The sequence below is a fragment of the Berghia stephanieae genome, chromosome 4 (genome assembly GCF_034508935.2).
Source record: "Berghia stephanieae isolate SIO BIC M18660-M18661 chromosome 4, UCSD_Bste_1.3, whole genome shotgun sequence".
NCBI classification, from domain to species: Eukaryota; Metazoa; Mollusca; class Gastropoda; order Nudibranchia; family Aeolidiidae; genus Berghia; species Berghia stephanieae.
This window is the reverse complement of record NC_088363.1, coordinates 47,360,684-47,384,683: the sequence shown is the minus strand read 5'-3', so window position 1 is coordinate 47,384,683 and position 24,000 is coordinate 47,360,684. Positions and strand designations below refer to the sequence as shown.

Here is a 24,000-nt window from a genome sequence, read left to right as displayed (position 1 = left end):
AATAACATCTCTAAGATGTCGATGTGAGATGTGTCGTGAATAAAAAAAAATACTTTTGGTGTTTTATTCCATTAAATATTACCATTTTGAAATATTAAATTTTCTTATCTATGAGAACAAGGTGTCACAATAGGATTTTTTACCAACATCCATAACTTTATTCACCTCGAGGAAAGAGACTCGGTCTTTCGGCTCTCGAATCAGTATTACAATATCGGTAATGAATGGGTCAAAAATCGTATGTTAAGCTTTAACTCAAATTTCTTTATTGTCTTCAAGGTGAAGTGCCATTATTTTGCAGGTCTTATAACCCGTTTCCTTATGGGCTCATTGTTGTAATGGAAATCTCAAAAAAAAAAAAAAACTTCAAAAACCCAGCAAAATATTGTCCATTTACAACAATGTTAAACTAGGCTCGTAAGTGAGTTCGGATGTCAGATCTGCATATATATACATGGCGATTCGCCGCCAACACATGCAATGACAACATCACACTTAGATATAAAATGAAAGAAGCTGCTTTTTACTTTAATTGGTGATTAGTTTCCACTTAATTTTCTCGATCACCCTATAAACATTTACGGTTTGACATGACATAGTTTTGTGTGTTGCTATGATTGATCTGGCGGCCGCAAATTATGGTGAATATATTAACCGCTTAGCATCAACACAAAAGTATAGCCATCCCAAAATCGTACGCACGATCCAGAAGGTGTCATAAACAATAGAAGGGAATTAGCAAGCCCAATCAATATGGCTTTCTAAATCGGTAGAAACATTCAGGACATTTTATAACAAGCGATCTCAGGGGCTTGCTTATACTGTCGTGCTCTAAAACACACACACACACACACACACACACTCACAGACACACACTCAGACACACACAGACACACACACACACACACACACACGCGCGCGCGCGCGCGCGCGTTAATATAATTTTGGCCAGGAAATGTTACCTTTAACCCTCTCCTTACAAGCCATTTTCAGGATTTCCCCAAAACTTCAAACCCAACTAACACAGAAATATTTTTTTATCACTCAGACATAAAAGCAGTAAAATTCTTGCGATACATAGTTTCTTTAGTACAACATGCTCTGCAACACACAGTTCAGTTTCTTTAAATGTTATGAGGTACAAAAGAAAATTGAATAAGAGAAAGGTTGGTTGTATCGTAAAGAATGTGACGATTTTCCTATAGTTGGAAAGGAGAGGGTTAAGTACCTATTGATTGAATCAAATGACCCCATCTTCTTGTTAAAAACTATAAATTCTGGAACTTCATTGAAGACTTCCTTGAAGTCCCAGGTTTGAGAATTTCTGACAAGATGAGGGTCGTTTTAATCGATCGCTTATTGAAGGGCCAGTGTCCTGGCCAAAATTTAAAAAGAGTGTTTCATCAGTGTATAGCAGTATGGCGTAGAATTAGTCACTCGTGCGGCTATGTGGTCTTGTGGTATTACACTCGTTTTCGGATCGGAAGGTCCTGGGTTCGAGCCTTGTTCGGCGCATAGTTGAGTCTTTGGAAATAGCGTTGCTTATGTCGGAAAAATTGTAATGTCGCCTAACAGGCGTCATGTCTCGTTCTACATGTTACGTGTTGCTGTTGGTCAGGGACCCCTTGTAAAGCGCTTTGAGCACGTTTAGTGGATATTGCGCTGTATAAAAGGTAAATTTAATTTATTTAGTCACTCGTGTCTACATCGGAACGTGTTTAATATATCCTCAATAAATCTATCTGGGATATTAGGGAGTAATATACACAAAAATCCGTCATTACATCAACTTATAAATATGACCCACCAGGTGTTATACTATTGATTAAATAAAAATTCTGTTCTCATCATTTAGATAATCTCTACATGTGGCCTGTTTGAGGCGATGAGTTAAAAATGACGTGTACATATATGCAGGTCTGACATCCGAACCTACTTATGGGCCTAGTTTAACATTGTTGTAATGGAAATTAAATGTCATTTTTTGAGATTTCCATTACAACAATGAGCCCATAATGAATTGGGTTAACAGACCTGCAAATAAGTGCACGTCGGTTGCAAATATATCTTTAACTCAGTAAAAGTGATTGGGTTATATTTGATATAACACAAATAAGTAAATATGAGCTCGGTCGACCCATAGCAAGTGACAACTTCTATCCAATATAAATAATAATATATGACATTTATAACGCGCATTTTCATCACTGGGTGATGCTCAATGCGCGAAACAATAATACAGTGACATTATTATACAAATGAAATATTATACATACTACATCAACATAATATTATCATTATACAACAATCTAATAACTAAACATAAAGCCATTAATACAAGATATGTTATAATACATCCACATGCTATGTCAAATACGTAAATAATATAAAATAATGATATAATAACATAAACTAAATTAACATCCATATTGGGGTCAAATTACAAAGATGCATTAATCAAGATGTGTTTTAACAAAGAGATGGTGTTTTGACTTTGATTTAAATATTGATAAGGACTTCGCTTCTCTTATTCTTTTAGGAAGAGAGTTCCAGATGGAAGGTCCAACGTGACTGAACGATCTGCCGCCGTAAAATTTATATTTATATTTATTTGAAAAAAACAATTAATTTTGTAGAATCTAGTGCAGAACGTAGACTCCTCGTTGGCTTATAAGTTTCTAAAAATTCAGTAATATACAATGGTGCTTGATCATTAAGGCACTTATAGCACAATACTGCTAATTTGAATTCGATTCTCACTTTAACCGGTAACCAATGCAGCTCATACAAACGTGGCAACGAGTAGGATGTTCTCTTCTTTCTTAAAATCAATTTAGCAGCCGCATTCTGGATACTTTGAAGGCGTGATATTTTATCGTTGCTTACATTCGAGATTAACGAGTTACAGAAATCTATTTAAGATAGTAAGAAAGATGTTATTAGTTTGCATGTTACTTCTCTTGTTAGGAAAGGTCTAATGGACGCAATTCTTTTCAAGCCTATTGTCAAACTTCTACATAGAGAATCAAACTGTGCCTGCATAGTCATATGTTGATCTAGCATTACCCCGAGGTTTTTCACACATGTTGAGAGGTTAATTGTGCACCCATTTATATTTAAAGTAAACTTCAGAAAATCATCTTTCAAAACACTTTTTCTACCACACACCATCACCTCTGTCTTTTCATTATTCAGCTTTAACTTGTTAATTTCCATCCAGCATTTAACATCTCTAATACAGTCTTCAACACGGATAATCAATGATGGGATATTCCTAGGGATATCGCTTACATAGATCTGAGTGTCATCAGCATACATTAATTTATTTTTAACAAAAATATCCGAAAGAGGTTGAGTATAAAGAGTAAAAATAACAGGACCAAGGACAGACCCCTGCGGAACGCCGTAATTTAGAGGAAATGTTTCTGATACTGCGCCATCGATCAGAACCGACTGAGATCTTGATGTTAGGTAGGATTTAAATCAACTAAGCGCAATTTATCTTATTCCAAAAGTAATTTCCAATCGTTTAATAAGTAGGTATCTCGTGATCAATGGTGTCAAATACAGCCGAAAGGTCCAACATAGTCAATAAACAGACATGATTTTTGTCAATACTATTAAGAATATCAGTGTATACTTTTAAAAGGGCAGTTTCATTGCTATGATGTGAGTTATAAGCATATTGGAAATTTTCACTTAAATTATTTAGATGGATATGATACAAAAGTCTTTTTAACACAATGCGTTCAAGCACTTTGGATAGATATGGAAGGTTGGAGACAGGTCTGTAATTTTTCAGTTCGTAGGTATCATGATAAACATTGTTGTTGACATGCGAATTTTGATTACATTAACCCGAGAACCGAAAGACCGAGTCTAGGAGATATTTACCTGGAGGTTAATAAGTTACCGATCTAGTGTTATTCCACCCCTCTCATTGGAAAACCCTATCATTTTGTAGAAAATACGTCATCGTTGAATAATGCTTTGAACGCGTTGAATTTGTTTATTCAACGATTGCAGATTATTTGCGCATATCTTATTGGTGTGAATTTTAGCTGTAGAAGGCAGCTGATTGGCAATAAGATTCAATAGTCTATTGTCACGTCAGCCCAGCAACGAACAGCTTGGTTCTAAACAAAGAAAATAGGTACTTTTTATTCTTCATGCGCTAGAACTTTTTCACATGTCATGTGATCAGAATGTATAAAAGTCAAAACGTAAAAAGATTTATAATGTTTTTCTGAAGTATTTCATAAGGGCGTCCGCCATTGTTCCGATAGTTTAGAACCAGTTACTAAGTTACTATGCGTCATTACGAGGGACGTAAAGTCATAACTGTTGAATCCTATGAAAAATAATATTTTGTTGCGCATGAATACAAATCCAACGCTTTTGTTTTTTGGTCAAATTGTCATTCAAACAGATGGAGAAAGATACAAATTATGGTGAATAAACGTAATCTCTCATTTCTTTGTATTTATTAAACTCGCTATATTTTTATCGTGCAATAACACATACTCGCAAATCGTTCTGTTATTGGGCACGGAAAAAAACTAATTAATAAATACAAAGAGATGAAAGAACTGTATAATATTATTACGTCTCTATCATATATGTCTATATTTTCCCCCTTGTGACGTAGTGTGCATGTGCATTGAATAATCGCACACTCCGCTTAATCGACACACTAACCGAACTCCCGAGGGTGTGCGATAAAGTGGAGTCGACTGTATTATTATTATTATTATTATCATTATTATTATTATTATTATTATTATTATTATTTATTATTATTATTATTATTATTATTGTTATTATATTATTATTATTATTATTATTATATTATTATTAATTATATTATTATATTATTATTATTATTATTATTATTATTATTATTATTATTATTATTATTATTATATATTATTATTATATTATATTATTATTATTTATTATTATTATTGTTATTATTATTATTTTCATCATCATCATCATCATCATCATCATCATCATCATCATCATCATCATCATCATCATCATTATCATCATCACCATCATCATTATCATTAATAATGATTATAAAAATTGCTCATATCATTATAATCGGAGAAACTATAGATAGAATGCGCTTGGCCAAGGAGTTCACAACATTGCCATCCGGAAGTATAACGGACCAACACACAAACTCTGTGTAACCATGAACTTTTATAGTCTGGTTAATACAGTTTAGTGAGAACAACTCACAAACGCGGATGGCAAAAACAATAACAAAGGCCTGAGTGACGTCATCTGCATACTATCTATACGAGGAAAAGTATTACCAATCCTATTTAATGGGCATGACCTCGATTAACTTTACATGTGCTCGAGGTCATTGGCCACATTGTAAAATGTGTTCAAAGTGACCCACATAGTGAAAAGTGTTCACAGTTTCGAAATATCTCACATTACGATTGGTCATATTGTTCAGGTTGACATAAAGGTATGTTGACAACTTTAATAAACAAAGCAGCGTGTTTACATTTGTTTAGAAATATCCAATTGTTGGACAGCAACAAATCATGTGATTGATGACCTGGTTGGACGAAAACATGAATATAGATCGCTGCCATTGTGCATGAACGCGGATATCTGTCACATTCTCCAAACCGTTCGTTACTCATGATAATATGACGTTTGATGTGCGCTTGGCTAATAAATTCTTAACATTGCCATCCGAAATATACGGGCCAATAGATAGTTCGAAGATGACGTCACTCAAGTTTTTGTTATTTTTTTTTTGCCATCCGCGTTTGTGAGTAATTCTCACTCAACTGTAATAACCAAACTATAAACGTTCATGGTTACACATAGTTTTGTGTGTTGGTCCATTATACTTCCGGATGGCAATGTTGTGAACTCCTTAGCCAAGCGCATACTATCTATACACAAAACTATGTGTAACCTTGAACGTTTATAGTTTAGTGAGAATAACTCATAGACATGGATGGAAAAAATTAATAACAAAGACCCGAGTGACGTCATCTTCGTTCTCTCTCTCTCTCTCTCTCTCTCTCTCTCTCTCTCTATATATATATATATATATATATATATATATATATATATATATATATATATATATATATATATATTGAATCGTGTTGGATACAAATATGGTACGAAAAGTGCTCGACATGTAGCAATATGCTCACATTTATTGTATATATATATTTATTCATAAGTCCTAGCATTGTTTTACTGGTCCTTCAAACACTCACCATTACAGGTCTTAAAATAACTATAGATAGTATGCCCTTGTCTAAGAAGCTCAAAACATTGCCATCCGGAAGTATTACGGACCAACACACAAAACTATGTGTAACATTGAACGTTAATAGTCTTGTTAATACAATCTAGTGAACATTACTCATTAACGCCGATGGCAAAAAACAATAACAAAGACTTGAGTGACGTCATCTTCATTATATCTATAGATAGTATGCGCTTGACTAAGAAGCTCATGATGTTGCCACCCGGAAGACTAACGGACCAACACACACACACACATCTATATGAAACCTTGAACATTTAAAGTCTGGTTAATTGGATTCAATAATCTGATGTCACGTCGCCCACCAACGGCGGCCATCGTGTTTCTAAACAAAGAAAATCAGTACTTTTATTCTTCATTCTGGCTAGAACTTTTCATATGACTTGTGATCAGAATGTGTAAAAGTCAAAACATGATCAGATTTATAATATTTCCCCCCCCCCCCCCCCCCTCTGGATACGCTTTTATGCTCGTCGGAGAAATATTTCATAAGGGCGTCCGCCATTGCTCCGATAGTTTAGAGCCAGTTACTAAGTTACCATGCGTCATTACGAGGGAAGTGACGTTACGACTGTTGAAGCGTATTGGTTAATACATTTTAGTGAGAGTTACTCATAAACGCGGAATGCAAAAATCAATAACAAAGACCTGAGTGACGTCATCTTCGTTCTATCAATAAAAATGAAAATTGTAATAAAAGACATACAAGTTAATTGTCTAGTATTTATTGCGACCTTTAAATAAAACAAAACAACATTCATTACATAGGCATTCATATATTATTATTATTATTATTATTATTATTATTATTATTATTATTATTATTATTATTATTATTATTATTATTAATTATTTCTATTGTAAATCTAATGTGTTATGTATGAGGGATAGTCGATTTTATTGCCGATGTAAAGAAATATATGTCTTTTTTAATGAAGGTTATGCTTATTGGGAACCTATCATAAACTGCCAGAATTGGGCAATAAATCATCATCATCATCATCATCATCATCATCATCATCATCATCATCATCATCATCATCATCATCATCATCATCTGGATCATAAGACTCATTGTCATCCTCCCCATCATCATCACAATCTTCATTATCATTATTATTGTTATTATTAGATTGTCGTCATTATTATGAATATAATCATCATCATCATCATCATCATCATCATCATCATCATCATCATCATCATCATCATCATCATCATCAACATCATAATCATTGTTATACTCTAACAGACTATAAACGTGAAAGTTCTTGTGAGTATATAATTACAATTGATTCGACTGCCAGGACATTTGAGTATTTGACCTCAACGCCTAGCATCAATTTACTTTTTCGGACAATGTGATCTTAGAATAACCACAGTGTACCCCGAATTTTATAAGCAATTATTGGTTGTCGCCTTAGCTGTTATGGGAAATAATATACTATTTTTAACGTTATCATATTATGGTCATTTAAAGTAATTTAACTATTTTGCCACGGTGAAGTCTGTCTTTAAAAAACGTTTAAATGTTAAATTATGAGGGGAAAAAATAGCCTGAAAAGTAAAACCGAAAAGTCAAAATAGTTCCAAATTCTATACATAAATTATAAAACAAGAAAATAGGAAAAAAGAAGATGGCAGAATTTTTGAGATCTGGCAATAAAAATACCAAAATGGACACCTTTACTAATGAAATAGTTTGTAGTTGGTCATGTCATACGTCACGTCACTTTCTGACTAGATTTATGTTGTGACGTCAATAAGTCCTACGGCCTCAGACGGTTGTCGTCCTTGTGACCCAAAATGAATCCATTTGCTTGCCATAAAGTATCCCTCCGCGACCTCCCCCCTCCCCCACGCTCCTTTCCGCGCCCCTTTTTATTTTTGAGGACCGTAAAGATTAATTATCTCTCTTGATAAACTTTCTGTGCTAGACAGTTCCTTCTCTTGACTTGACCCCTGACCTTGTCTTGAATGACGTAGGTAGTAGTTGATAATGCTATTGTTATGATAATGTTAGATAATTCATTGTCTCTAGTTCATTTATTTATTTACTTTTCGCTTGGTTATGCTGACTCCGCGGGATGCTAATATATTTCATAAATACATTTGTATATCTATTCGTAAATATTTAAAAGTATCCCATACATAACAAAGAAAAGAATTGTGCAATATTCTTGAGCACTTAGCAAGTTCTTCAAAATAGAATTTTAAAAAAAGAGCAAAGCAAACAAATTAGATGAAAAAACAACAACACATACACACATAGAGTGTGTGTGTGTGTGTGTGTGTGTGTGTGTGAGAGAGAGAGAGAGAGAGAGAGAGAGAGAGAGAGAGAGAGAGAGAGAGAGGCCTGGTAAGAATCCTAGATCAAGATGAAATAGTTTGTGTTTTATGTTTGTTTTACTAAGAACGGTAATTCGAAACAAGTGCAACTGATTATTATTATTATTATATTATTATTATTATTATTATTATTATTATTATTATTATTATTATTATTATTATTATTATTTTATTTTTTTTTACTATTATTATTAATATTATTTTTATTTTTTATTATTATATTATTATTATTATTTATTATTATTATTATTATTATTATTATTATTATTATTATTATTATTATATTATTATTATTATTATTATATTATTATTATTATTATTATTATTATTATTATTATTATTATTATTATTATTATTATTAATATTATTATAATATTATTTTTATTATTATTATTATTATTTATTATTATTATTATTATTATTATTATTATTATTATTATTTGATGTCGCGCCAGTATTCACAAATAGTGCTCAGAGGTGCTTTACAATAGTTTTTTTGTTTGGTTTCACACGAGTTCATTCATTCCACTACAAAATCACCACAACAGTCACACACATATCTTGTTCAAAGTTCACAGAGAATCACGAAATAGAGAATGAAAAAGATTGGTTTTTAAATGCCGTTTGAAGACTGGTAAACTTTCACATTGTCGGGTTTTAGGTGGAAAAGAATTTTAAAATGAGTACTTAGCTACCTGCAGTGACAGACATTTTAGGAGTTCTAACACAAAAAGGGCGCATAGTAAGCGAGTGGAATTCATGTTGTAAGGGTGTTAGTATAAAAAGGACGCCTAAAGGCGACTGGTACTTTATGAAATGGAAATATGATGTCATATGAATTGCTAGAGGAATAAATGAAACACTGTGAAGCTCATTGAGCACGATTAATCTGCTTTATATACTTGCGATCAAAAGAAAGTATACACATTTAAAATCGTCGTTACTTTTTTATCCGTAAGCGAGGCTAATGATTTTCCACTGAGTTGTTTACCATTAGCCTTTCTGTGTACCGATAGTCGATGTTTTTGTTTTTGACCTGAAATTAGCTCAACACGTTGCGCACGTGCTAAAATGACCTTTTAGCCCCTTACTCTGGACAGGAAGTGTGTAGATTAATTTTTTTTTGCCATCTGTGTATTCCTGAAACATTTTCAAGGCAGGAAAACACAATGCAAAATACCATCCATTAATCTACGCGATGTCACGACTTAATTGAGAACAGCATGCAGGTGCCATTGGTCATCTTTAAGCTGGACAGTCTGTGACCAATATCGCAAAAATGCTTAATATCACAAGGAGAACCGTATATTCGTTAGTCCCTTACCGTTTGTGTCATTTCAAATCGATCCACTGACGATTTTTAGTTGAACTAAGTACACTGATGATATTATGTCCTTCGAGTTTACTTCTGCTCCCTTTTTGAACCTGTGACCTTGACCATACTTTTTCTTTGGCGCCTAAAATTGTAAATCTAGACTGTTTGACTATCCCATTCATTCCTTTGGTTTGTTGACTGGCGCTGTTATTACCTAAATTATGTATCGCAAGCGCCGCAAACTCCGTTAAAACAAACAAACAAAACAAAAGGCTAATATTTGAACACAGTTTACGACAATCCTATTTACAACTGTTGAATTTGGAGAATATTCGGTGTCGGGTTGATGTTTTTTATTACAAAAATGAGTGAGACATTTTGAGTCATCACATTTGTAAACATTTCACGTCTATAGATAGTTCGTAGATGACGTCACACAGGTCTTTGTTATTGTTTTTTGCCATCCGCGTTTATGAGTAATGCTCACTGAACTGTATTAACCTGACTATAAACGTTCATGGGTACACACAGTTTTGTGTGTTGGTCCGTTATACTTCCAGATGGCAATGTTATGAGCTTCTTAGCCAAGCGCATACTATCGAAGATGACGCCACTCAGGTCTTTGTTATTGTTTTTTGCCATCCGGTTTATGAGTAATGCTCACTGAGCTGTATTAACCCGACTATAAACGTTCATGGATACACCCAGTTTTGTGTGTTGGTCCGTTATACTTCCGGATGGCAATGTTATGAGCTTCTTAGCCAAGCGCATACTATCTAAAGATAGGACGAAGTTGACATCACTCAGGTCATTGTTATTGTTTTTTGCCATCCGCGTTTATGAGTAATTCTCATCAAATTGTATTAATCAAACTCTAAACGTTCATGGTTACACATAGGTTTGTGTGTTGGCCGTTATTCTTCCGGATGGCAACGTTGTGAGCTTCTTAGCCTAGCGCATACTATCTATAGATAGAATGCGCTTGGCCAAGGAGTTCACAACATTGCCATCCGGAAGTATAACGGACCAACACACAAACTCTGTGTAACCATGAACTTTTATAGTCTGGTTAATACAGTTTAGTGAGAACAACTCACAAACGCGGATGGCAAAAACAATAACAAAGGCCTGAGGGACGTCATCTGCATACTATCTATAACAGATAGTATGCGCTTGGCTAAGAAACTGACTACATTGCCATCCGGAAGTATAACGGACCAACACAGAAAATAATTATGTGTAACCTTGAACGTTTATAGTCTGGTTAATACAGTTTTATTACAATTACTGATAAACGCGGATGGCAAAAAATAATAACAAAGACCTCGTTCTACCTATTAACTCTAGAGTTATGCAAATGTTTAACGTTTTCATTTATCAACTAGTTAGAGATATCATTTTATTGATATAAAATCAAAGAATGAAGGTTTTTCTTTTGCAAAAAAAACAAAACAGACCAATACCATTATGCAACTCTTGAAACAAAAAACCAGACCTTTCAACCATTTCGAAAATGTCGTAGAACTACGTTTTTATGTCTATTACCTGGTAACTGTATAAAAATATTTAATTCTTATTTATTAGAATTTCTTAGAGTTGTTTATTTATTGATTTTTTTAAAAAATGTGTTCAACAGCGTTTTCCTCTCTCTCTCTCTCTCTCTCTCTCTCTCTCTCTCTCTCTCTCTCTCTCTCTCTCTCTCTCTCTCTCTCACTTTAAATTAAACACTCCCTTCCCCCACGGCATCATTAGATTTCGCACAAGGCCTTCCATGAAGGAATATAGATATCCATCAAACAAGATGTCTGATGTCAATAGGAATCACCCACGTTATCCAAAGTGAGCAATAGTGGGGAGTTAATAATTGTTGCCCATAGAAAAAGAAACGAAAGTGTCTGAAGCGAGACTCGAACCCGGATCACAGTGCAATGCCTTAACCACGCGGCCACTTCCCCCCACACCAGCCCCCCCCCCCCCCCCCCCAATAGTTCAAAATATTAAGCAATAATATCATAATTTGAGGACTCGCTGAGATTGAGGGTGATAATGTTACAATCACGATATCTATATTTTGACATCGGTTTTTGTCACCAAACATACAAAGTCTGTAATACAACAATCGGGCAACTTTTATTTTGGAAAAAAAAGGCAAAGAAAAACAAACCCCAAAAGAAAGCAAAAAAAATTAAAGAAAATAAAAATAAATGAAATAAAGCGACGCATATAGTCTTTTCGCACAACTGTACTGTTTTAAGATGTTCACAGATATCTTCCATAGGCTGGCATTTTATTCTTATTCTTACTTTTGTTTATGCCAAGCAGTCAAGCAATTCAAAACACGCATTTTGATTGGCTGTGAAAAATGAAAAGGGGAGAAAACTCCCATCACGATAGACAGTCGACGGAACATCGCTTGAGACGTCTTCGCGTGTTCAGATTATAACTTATAGAAATGAATATATATATATATTATATATATATATATATATATATATATATATATATATATATATATATATATATATATATATTTTGAGACATGCTCTTGAAAATCTTAAATCAAAACTTGTGTTTATAACCCAATAAAAATGCTTGAATCCTATTTTATATTGTATTTGACTGTGAATTGTTTTGTTTCTCACAGGAATCCCCCTGGACTATAAAGAGTCAAGTCAGCCTTACTTTGGAAATTGCAAATAATTAATTCCAATAGACAAACAACAGGATCGGTCTTCTTTCATTCTGCTTGGGAACTTTACCTCGACGATCCTCTTGTTCTGTCAACAAGGAGGGACTGTGAGAGTCTTAATCCGTTAACTGCCGTACCCTGGAAAAATTCGAGTTTAAAATTTTGGCCAGAAAACTCGTTTTTCAAATATCGATAGATTTAAATGACCCTAATCTTGGCAAATACTCACAAACCTACGACTTCGCGATGTCCCAGCTTTGAGAGATTTTGCCAAGATGCGGGTCATTTAAATCGATTGATTGATTTGAAGTTTTCTGGCCAAATTTTTAAATTCTATTTTTCCAGAGTAGGGCAGTTATCTGGATAAAGTGCATTGTTGCAAGAAACAACTTCGAAATATTAACTTATGACCTGTCACCTAAAAACTGTTTTTATGTCGGGATGGTTCAGATGATAAAAATTAAATTTATAATAAAAATATTAGAGACTTGAGTTAAGTTTTATTGTTTTATAAAGGAGATTTTAAACCGGCAAAAACTAGAATTTCTAATTTTGATAAATTTTACTTTAAAATCCCTTGTTGGAATCTGGTTCCATCAGACATAATACCGATTAGAGGCGACGTTTCACATTTGTAACGGCTCCATAATAAGTTAAGATATTAATAAATCGTCATAGCCTATTATGTAAATGATACAAATATTTGTAACTGCATCTCATACCTCAGTTAGACGAACATCAAAGACATTATCATTTTCTTATTGGAAGAATTCAATTTCTGTCGTGTGAACTTGAACTCTTTTGGACGGAGAAAGGTTTGATTGGATAAGCAATACCATTTTGTGGTAGCATTTTAGTGGTGTGTTCATACGGGTCTGTGACAGAGTTGGGAGGAGAATCTCCAAGTTCAAGTTCGCCCTACAAAGAGGTCAGACAGAAATAGCCTGTTATTTTTACTGGAGTTTTTCTAAAAGACCAACGATTTGGACGTAAGACAAAGCCATGACGGACTCCAGTGCTGACCCGTCAGGGCCAAGGTAAAGTATTCATTTGTGAAATAACCTTTTAATAGTTGAATTTAATTTATTTTTATTCATACATTTATCCCTTTATAGCACAGCGTGTCCATAAAGTCTTCCCTGATTTCAAAGATTTATTATTCTTAAACCTTTTTAGATATTTGCATCTGGCTTTCATCATCTTCTAGGGAAAAGCCATACATTTATGCCTATTAGCCATAGATTCACATTACATCACTAAATTTATCAATTATCAAGATCAACATGAACTTAAAGAACCTCATTTTTCTCTCCTTCTATTTCGGAATAGCATCGGTGAGACAAAAATCGCTTGGTCGACGGTATTGTGATCAATCTGTCACTATGTGTCTCAGCAATTTAGATTATCCTATTAAAAAAAAAAAAAACAAGTCGTTTTCCTTAATGATGTGCCAACAACTGAGCTATGAAAGCTTGACGAGCTATCTTTGACGATTTTGTTTCATGCAATCACATTGCACAAAAAGATTTGTGTCGCAATTTTCCAAAATAAAAGGAAGGAAAAATGATGTCTTTTAATTCAGGTTGATTTTGCTAAATTTATTGGTGTAATGCGGGTTAACGACTAATGGGCATAAACGTAAGGCTTTTCTCTAGATCATAATGAAAACCAGATGCAAATATCTATTACGGTTTTAGAATAATAAGTCCTTGAAATCAGGGAAAGACTTTATGGACACCCTGTATATTATCCAATTTAAAGTGCAGCCTTGTGGTCTTGTGGTATGACATTAGCCCTTCGATCGGTAAGTCCAGGTACGAGCACAGCCGGGAAGGATCGGCTCAATGTTAAGTCCTCGTCAAAGCCACTTTACTAATATCCTCCCACATTGCTCAGGTGTTAAATCAGTACAAGGCAGAAAACAGCTTGTCTCAGTCGAGAAAAAAAAATTGTAATAGGGAAATGCGGGCGTCATGTTATGTCCTACATTCTAAATGTTGTTGTTGACTGCAACCCCTTGTAAAGGGCTTTGATCACATTTAGTAGATATCGCGCTATATAGAAGCTCATATGTTTTCTTTAGTTACACCAAGGGACCAAACCGAGCAATAAACTCTTTGCGACTCGGGCTTCCAATGAAGTTTGAGTTTCATTTGTTACTGCTCTCTTGGCAAGATATGATAAAAGCTAACTATTGTTAGCCTATATGTCTGTCTGCCTGTCTGTTGTGCTGACGACCCCTGTTTCAAAATGCATTACGATTGATGAGCGACCTATTGATTTTTTGTTTCAAAGAAAACAAATCGTGAGTTGTATTCAATAGTTCAACCAATGGGACCACTTGTTTCCATGAGCACTACTAACGACAACTCACTAGGCGGTGCAAAAATCAAATAATGACGTCAAAAGACCAGTCCTTTTGGGTTTCAGTGTTAGGCTATAACTTAACGATGGCTACGCTAGAACCGTAGCCATGGGTAACTTATAGCCTGACACTGACCAAAAAATGACGTCAAAATGCCAGTCTTTGGCCACAAAAGAAAACAAATCGTGAGTTGCATTCAATTGTTCAACCAGTGGGACCACTTGTTTCCATGAGCACTACTAACGACAACTCACTAGGCGGTGCAAAAACCAAATAATGACGTCAAAATGTCAGTCATTTTGGGTTTCAGTGTCAGGCTATAATTTAACGATGGCTACCCTAGAACCCTCTAGGACTTACAGTTTGACGTCATTTTTTAGTTTTGTGCAGCGTCTAGTGACTTGTCGTTAGTTGTACTCACGGAAATAAATGTTCCCATCAGTTGAACCATTGAATACAACTCACAATTTGTTTTCTTTTGTGGCCAAATACTTGTATTTTGGCGTCGTTTTTTGGTCAGTGTCAGGCTATAGATAGTTCGAAGATGACGTCACTCGGGTCTTTGTTATTGTTTTTTGCCATCCGCGTTTATGAGTAATGCTCACTGAACTGCATTAACCTGACTATAAAACGCTCATGGATACACACAGTTTTGTGTGTCGGTCCGCTATACTTCCGGATGGCAATGATATGAGCTTCTTAGCCAAGCGCATACTATCTATAGATAGTATGCGCTTGGCTAAGAAGCTCATAACATTGCCATCCGGAGGTATAACGGACCAACAGACAAAACTGTGTGTATCCATGAAGGTTCATAGTCGGGTTAATACAGTTCAGTGAGCATTATTGGCAAAAATCAATAACAAAGACCTGAGTGACGTCATCTTCGAACTATCTATAGATAGAATGCGCTTGGCCAAGGAGTTCACAACATTGCCATCCGCAAGTATAACGGACCAACACACAAACTCTGTGTAACCATGAACTTTTATAGTCTGGTTAATACAGTTTAGTGAGAACAACTCACAAACGCGGCTGGCAAAAACCATAACAAAGGCCTGAGTGACGTCATCTGCATAGTATCTATAAGTTTACGATGGCTACGGTGAGACCGTGGCCTTCTTAAAGTAATGGCCTGACACTGACCAAAAATGACGTCAAAATGCCAGTCTTTTGCCACAAAAGAAATCAAATCGTGAGTTGTATTCAATAGTTCAACCAATGAAATAACTTGTTTCCATGAGCTCTACTAACGACAACTCACTAGGCAGTGCAAAAACCAAATAATGACGTCAAAATACTAGTCCTTTTGGATTTCAGTGTCAGGCTATAGATAGAATGCGCTTGGCCAAGGAGTTCACAACATTGCCATCCGGAAGTATAACGGACCAACACACAAACTCTGTGTAACCATGAACTTTTATAGTCTGGTTAATACAGTTTAGTGAGAACAACTCACAAACGCGGATGGCAAAAACAATAACAAAGGCCTGAGTGACGTCATCTGCATACTATCTATAACATAACGTGGCTACGGTGAGACACAGTAAACGCATAATATTGTTTGTCGTGTGTGTGTGTGTGTGTTTGTGTGTGTGGGTATTGGCGTGTGTTTATGTGTGTGATTTGTAAGATATAAAGGTGATTAGAGATAGATCGAAGTTGACGTCACTCGGGCCATTGTTATTGTTTTTTGCCATCCGCGTCTATGAATAATACTCACTAAACTGTATTAACCAGACTATTATGTTTAAGATTTACACAATGTTTTGTGTGTTCGTCCGTTGTACTTCCGGATGGCAATGTTTTGAGCTCTTCAGCCAAGCGCATACTATCTATATGAAAGAGTGCCTCAACTGGGGATCGAACCTCAGACCTCCTGATTACCTGTAATCAGGAAGTTCAAGGTTCGACCCCCAGGCTGATTGTGTGTGTGTGTGGGGGGGGGGGGGGGGATTTTTTATTGAGTTTTTAATCCTGTTTTGTCTGCCACTGTTTCATACACAACTTTTTAGATCTATCTCTAATTTGTCACGTTGTATTATAGATAGTATGCAGATGACGTCACTCAGCCCTTTGTTATTGTTTTTGCCATCCGCGTTTGTGAGTTGTTCTCACTAAACTGTATTAACCAGACTATAAAAGTTCATGGTTACACAGAGTTTGTGTGTTGGTCCGCTATACTTCCGGATGGCAATGTTGTGAATTCCTTGGCCAAGTGTATTCTATCTATATGACGATAACTTGCCCTATTCAGCATTGAGGTGAATGTGCACCTGACAATAGGCAGTGACAGATATGATAAAACTGCTTGTACTAAAACAGCGCCTAATAGGTTATTTTTTACAAAATAAAATGGGAATTTATTTCAAATGACCTGATGGGGGAATAAATACAGCGTAATGATATGATATTATTGTAGGTAATTCATTCATCAATATACAATGTCGACAGTAAGAAGTACTAGTACCTTCTGTCTTCCGTCATCTTTCGAACCTCTTCTTCACCCCCCCCCCCCCCCCCCCCCCCCCCCCACATACACACACAAACAGCCATCGATGCCATTTCTCTTAACTCAGTTTATTTCTTTCGTGTTTACATTAACAAGTTTCATAAATGGGCGGAAATCATTATTCGCTGTTCTTTACAATTTGTTGGAATCCCGAATATTTTGTTTGTATTCAGAGTTCGTCAAATATCAATAAAGTGATCTACTAAGCTGATAGAAACTATGGCCTGTAAATAGCTATGTACACAAATGAACAGAACAATTTAAAAAAAAAGAAAAAGAACAAATGATCAAATCCGGAACAATCTTCCGCCATCGTAATTCATGACTCAACGTGCCTCGAACGTATTCTGCCGTCTATCTGGATTTAAAGCTATTGATTAACGTTGAAATCGGTTTCTGCTGAACAAGGGCTTTGAGCTCGAAACGTTCCTGCTTTGGTATTTTGTTCTTTTCGAAGCTGTTATATCCATTTTTGTACATTGCTTTCCAATGAGACCATTACAATTTGTGTTGTCAGACTTGTACATAGATTACATGCAATCCTTAGAAAATAACGCGTATATACTCGTATATATATATATATATATATATATATATATATATATATATATATATATATATATATATATATATATAATAAACAGTTGTATGTTATACATTACATCTGGCTCGAACGTCAACAATACGGTGTCTCGTGTCTCGTGTCTCGTCTTGTGACAAAATCCAAGCAATGTTAAGCGTTCTAAGTGGCCGATTGGGCGACAGTAATCGTGGAAAATCCAGGTCCCGACGTTGTGTCCTTGCTCAAGGTACTTTACACATATTACCCCACTCGACTCAATATTATAGGAAGTGACGGATGTTGTAAGATTGACAAAAAGGACGCATAGCAGGCGACTGGTACTTTGTGAAATGAAAAAAATGGCTCTGTATGACTTCTGGGGGGATATTTATAACATTGTGACGCACATTGAGCATGGTTAATCCGTGGGAATACACTTTGTAATGTTAATATTTATTTATTTTACTAAATATCAGTAGCCCTACAATATAAATGGGCTCATTCTGCGGTGTTTCTTTTCTTTTACGAAACCCGCCGAAACCCATAGTCCCAGGTTCACTCTCTACTGGTGTACACCTCCCTGAGTCTCAGGTTCACTCCCCACTGCTGCCTCTCCTAACTTTGTCGGGTTTCGGCAGGTTTCGGTGGGTTTCGTAAAAAAAGAAACACCCATCATTGTACATGGAATTTATCCCTGTTTCTGCAATGTTAACACGTACTAATAGTAACAATCATCTTCCACCTTTTGGATAAGCTAACTCTAGTCTAGAGCAAAGCCACTTTCTGTCATATCTAATATCGGTACCCATCTACCCAATCACTGCTGAGGGTAGAGAGAGCTCGGAAGAAAAGCGACTACCCCGAGAATCGATGCCGGTTCCTTTGGTTGCGAGTTGAGTGGTCCACCAATTGAGCTATTGAGAACCCAAGTACTGAATAAAACAAAAATTATACAAATAAAGAATAAAAATTGAAATTAAAAAAAAAAAACACTTTTAATTTTTTAGTCTTCTCAATGCTGTATTTGTCACTAGAATAATCTTATGTCATTAAAAAAATTATCATTATGTCCCTTTGGTCTTGCAAAAATAATCATTATGCCCCTTTGGTCTTGGGGAAAACCTGATTTTACGATAGCTTAATAGCAAAAATATTACATAATATACAATGCGAAATAAAACACAACAATTCAGTAATTTTCTAAAAATACATTTTGACGTATAATAATATCCCGACCACAATGATCATTCTTAATGTGATATCGTTAAACTCGAAAATCAATCATTGTAAATAAGGAAACATTTTCATAAGAAATAAAATATTATAAGTGAGGTGATTGGAGAGGCATGATAATATGATGTTTGAAATCCTGCAATTGATGTTTTGAACTCGTTCCAAATGCGCGCTCTCAGAGTCGTACAGCGGCATTGGGAACGTTTTCGATATTTCAAACGCGAGTTCAAGAATCTTATAATCTTGTACCAGTGTCTGCCCTCCAGTTTTCCCTCTCGTATAAATATGCACACTTTTATATGATTTATAGCGTGCATCTCTTGTCTCCTGGTTCTCATGTACTCATACATAATACAAATAGCTGCCTTTATGGTCTTGACACCCGATTTCCAGACCGGTAGGTCCTGGGTTCGAGAACCGACTGAGCGGCGCAAAATGAGTCATTGGAAAAAGGATCTTTAGTCACATTCTCTCACCATCTCACCATACTCATGTGTAAAATGATAACCTGGCAGTTATTAGTATTTTCTCTGAAAAAAATGTAATCTCAAGTGTTGTTGTTGGCTAGGAGTCCCCTGTAAATCTCGTTTCATTTATATTTCGCAATGTAAATGCTCTTTTTTGTGTACGTACAGTACCATTTTGACTAGGAATTTGAATGACCCAAATTTGTGTAAATTTCTCAATTTAAGAAATGTTAGACATTTTGGGCTTTTGTCTTAATTCATCGATACGTGAATTAAACATTTTTCTGGTATTGGTGACATGTAGCGTTTTGGCACTACACAGCAGAATCAAATCAATTTTCCTATTTTGCTTTTCGTTCTTAATGGAGAGGAAGGCCATGATGTTCAATGAATATTCATACATTCTATTTATATAACCCATGACAGGTCGGGATTGGCATGTATATTAGTTGGTTTTTGTAGGTTTTACGGGGTCAGTGACTAAATTGAAACATAGCACTGGTCCGTCCTGTTCTCGGTATGATAGACATGCGTTGGGGCCAATGGAATTTGATGTGGACAGTAATAATAATGATGAGCAAATGATGAGCTATTTTTATAAGACTACTCTTTGTTTATACTTTTTGCCAGCCAGGGAGGTGAATGTTTCTCATCACATTCGAGCCAATGGACAACAAAAGGAAATGGAATGACGTCATTCAGCTCTTTGTTATTGTGTTTATGCAACCAGTGTTAGCTGATTAGTTCTCACTGAATTCTATCAATCAGACTATAAATGTTAAAGGTTGCACATACTTTTAAATGTTGGTACGTTTTATGTGGCTGGTGGATGTTGTGAGTATTTTACCTAAACACGTAACATCAATTAATGTCTATAGCTAGTATGCGCTTGGCTAAGAAGCTCACAACATTGCCATCCGGAAGCATAACGGACCAACACACACAACTATGTATAACCATGATTTTTTTATAGTCTGGATAATACAGTTTAGTGAGAATTACTCACAGACGTGGATGGCAAAAAACAATAACAAAGACCTGAGTGACGTCAAATGCATTCTATCTATAGAGTGACACGTGTGTGTGTGTTTATGTGTGTGTGTGTGTTTGTGTGTTTGTGTTATAGTTAAAACTGTAATATTTTACGTTTCACCTATCGCAACTCGGGTTCCAAACATTCAATATTTTTCTATTTAATGTTGACAATAATACTTACTCAGTTTCCCCATTATTCTAATCGCCTCTTCTGAGCAATATGGTGAGCATTAGAAATACATTACGGCCTATCTGGGATATGCAACATCGACAGTAATGCTCTCTGTTTGAGTCAGTGTGTTTAAATGAAGAAGAAGGAGGGTGAGGAGGAGGAGGAGGAGAAGAAGAAGAAGAAGAAGAAGAAGAAGAAGAAGAAGAAGAAGAAGAAGAAGAAGAAGAAGAAGAAGAAGAAGAAGAAGGAGGAGGAGGAGGAGGAGGAGGAGGAAGAGGAGGAGGAGGAAGATGAGGAGGAGGAAGAGGAGTAGGAGGAGGAGGAGGAGGTGGTGATGGAGAAGAAATGTTAGAATTTGACATGTATCTATAGCATACATTGAAAATCTCAGTGCACTTCCTCATATTGTCGCTCAATAGGGCACACAGAACCAAATATTCCTGTCATACTGGATCAGTTGTCTGATAGACGCCTGTATAAAAACAAAAGCTTGCAAGATCCATCACAACCTCTTGAGGTTATTTTTCTCTCTATTATATCTAGTCACTTACTTATTGATAGTATGCAGATGACGTCACTCGGGCCTTTGTTATTGTTTTTGCCATCCGCGTTTGTGAGTTGTTCTCACTAAACTGTATTAACCAGACTATAAAAGTTCATGGTTACACAGAGTTTGTGTGTTGGTCCGTTATACTTCCGGATGGCAATGTTGTGAACTCCTTGGCCAAGCGCATTCTATCTATATATAGTCATACTGAGCCGACTGATAGTATGCGTTAAAGTAAATTATTCACAAGTTCTGGGGGGGGGGGGGTTCTAGTTGTTTGATTTGGAGTTTCTTTTTTTTTTTTTGATAATTGATAATTTTAAAATCAATTTTTTATTTTATTTAGCCACTATCTGACAATTAATTCCATCTTTTCATTACCACGCCCCTACCCCACACAGAAATGATGGGCGTTTGTCTATCCCAGCCTACAACTTCGAGTCTCGGGCCCGCAGTGACTCGACGTGGACAACCAGGAGTGCGGTCCTTACAACTAACCGCCCTGTCTTCAGGACTAAAGCCGTGAGGGATCAATACCTTAAGATCGAACAGACAAACAAAACGGCCAAGGTAAAGGGATAACATCCACATTAATCTTATAATGAGAAAAGTTACATTTGGTTACAATTATTGTGTGTCTATGTATGTGGTTTAGTGGTATGAAACTCGCCTCGGGACCGGAAGGTCCAGTGTTTGAGTTGCACTCTGGGCGGCGTATAGTTCAGTCTTGGAAAAGGCTCTTTATTCACATTTTATTGCCATACGCAGGTGTGAAATGAGTAAGTGGCCATTAACTGCGTCTTCTCCTAATTAAAAAAAAAGGACAGAAAAAGATAAGTCAAAAATAAAAAAAGGAAAAAAGCAACAACAAACAAACAAACAAAAAAAGCCACACAAAAAAACACAAAACAAACAAACAAACAAACTAACTAAATTACTAATCTGTGTTACGCAATTCTAACTAGCTGTTATTTAATAAAAAATTACAAACAGCAAGTAGATCTAGTTTAAAATGTTTTTAATAATAATGAGGTAATCCCTTTACCGACACTCAGTACTCAAACTGATGTGGCAGGAATGTGTGAGTCAATCAAACGTTACCTAACTAGTCCTCTTTACACGCAATATTCAAATCGGCTCATAATATCTGAATAAGTACCTTCCTTGTAGGTATCGCATTTTTATAATCTTTTTTTTTTTTCTTATCTTCTATTCCAGGAGACAATCCAAAGAAAGATCAAAGACGCCGTGACTTGTAACAAGGAGAAGGGAAAGAAATGTGCTCTCAGCGTCTTCCCATTCATGAGGATTATGATGAAATACCAGTGGAGATCCGACCTGCCTAATGATATCGTCTCGGGTTTGACTGTCGGAATCATGCAGTTGCCTCAAGGTACGTCGTCAAATAGGGAGGGGCAGCGATATGGGGTCTCGATAACTCGGCTGGTAGAGCAGTCGTTTCAAGAGCAAAGGGACCAAGATCGATCGCGGGTGCAGTCAAGACTTTTTTTTCTGACCCCCATGTCCAGCCAGCAGTGAATGGGTAGTTGGATCTGTGTGGTCTGGTGGAAAATACTTTGTGAAATACTAGCGTTAGAAACCGGGACTAACTCCGAGTCCATGGGCCTAATGGCTCTGAAGGACTACTTTTTTTTTAACGCACAGTGACATAGTCTTTATTCGTACGTGCCCAGAAGGTATCGAGTTCCACTCCCCGAAGCGCTATGAGGATTTAAGGAAGTCACTGCTCCCTTTTACACTCTGCAGTGCTGCACTGCTGGTAACGACTGGGTCACTTCAGTCTTCCCTTGGAATAAACTCGAAAGACACATTTCCCCACAATGAAAGGGCACTAGTCTCAAAATGGAAGGCACCGATATCAAATGCTGGTGTAGTCGATTACTTCTCTGCTACCCACCCAGCAGTGATTGTGACGTTTTATAATGATAGATCTGGCTCTAAGTCATTTTGACGTCCTTTCAAAAAGAGAGCAAGCAATAATTGTCAATGTCCACCGCTTACAAAAGTTTACTCCGGGGACCATAATTTATGTAACCAATCACCTCAAAGCGGTATTGTGTCAGGGCAACGTGTACATATATGCCGGTCTGACATCCTAATCCACTTATGAGCTTAGTTAATATTGTTGTAATGAACAAAAATTTGCGTCATGTTTTAGATTTGCATTACAACAATGAGCCCACAAGGAATTGGGTTATCAGACCTGCAAATAAGTTCACGTCATGTCGTGGTGATTCCGATACTAAAAATTCAATCTATTGCCATAAAAATGAGACTTAGGCGAAGTTTGTGTTGTTTTTTGTTTAATGTTTGAAGGATTAAATCTATGGTCTAATAACCGGACTCAAATATGGGCTTAATTTAACATTGTTGTAATGGACAATATTTTGCTTTGGTTTGAGAGTTTTTCCAATACAAGA

General features: G+C 35.9%; 1 protein-coding gene across 5 annotated transcripts in view; it reads left to right on the top strand.

The window, feature by feature from the left end:
* The window catches only part of LOC144970715 (prestin-like), an 89,624-nt gene that overhangs the window by 32,939 nt on the left and 32,685 nt on the right, over positions 1-24,000 (top strand). For 2 of the 5 annotated variants that reach the window (XM_078910634.1, XM_078910639.1), the window contains exons 2-5: positions 12,622-12,773; positions 13,394-13,703; positions 21,961-22,129; positions 22,778-22,952. In XM_078910634.1, the coding sequence (XP_078766760.1) occupies positions 13,669-13,703; positions 21,961-22,129; positions 22,778-22,952 (379 nt within the window). In that variant the 5' untranslated portion in view covers positions 12,622-12,773; positions 13,394-13,668. The remainder of the gene's footprint in view (positions 1-12,621; positions 12,774-13,393; positions 13,704-21,960; positions 22,130-22,777; positions 22,953-24,000) is intronic. The other 3 variants (XM_078910637.1, XM_078910636.1, XM_078910638.1) reach the window with 3 other exon arrangements.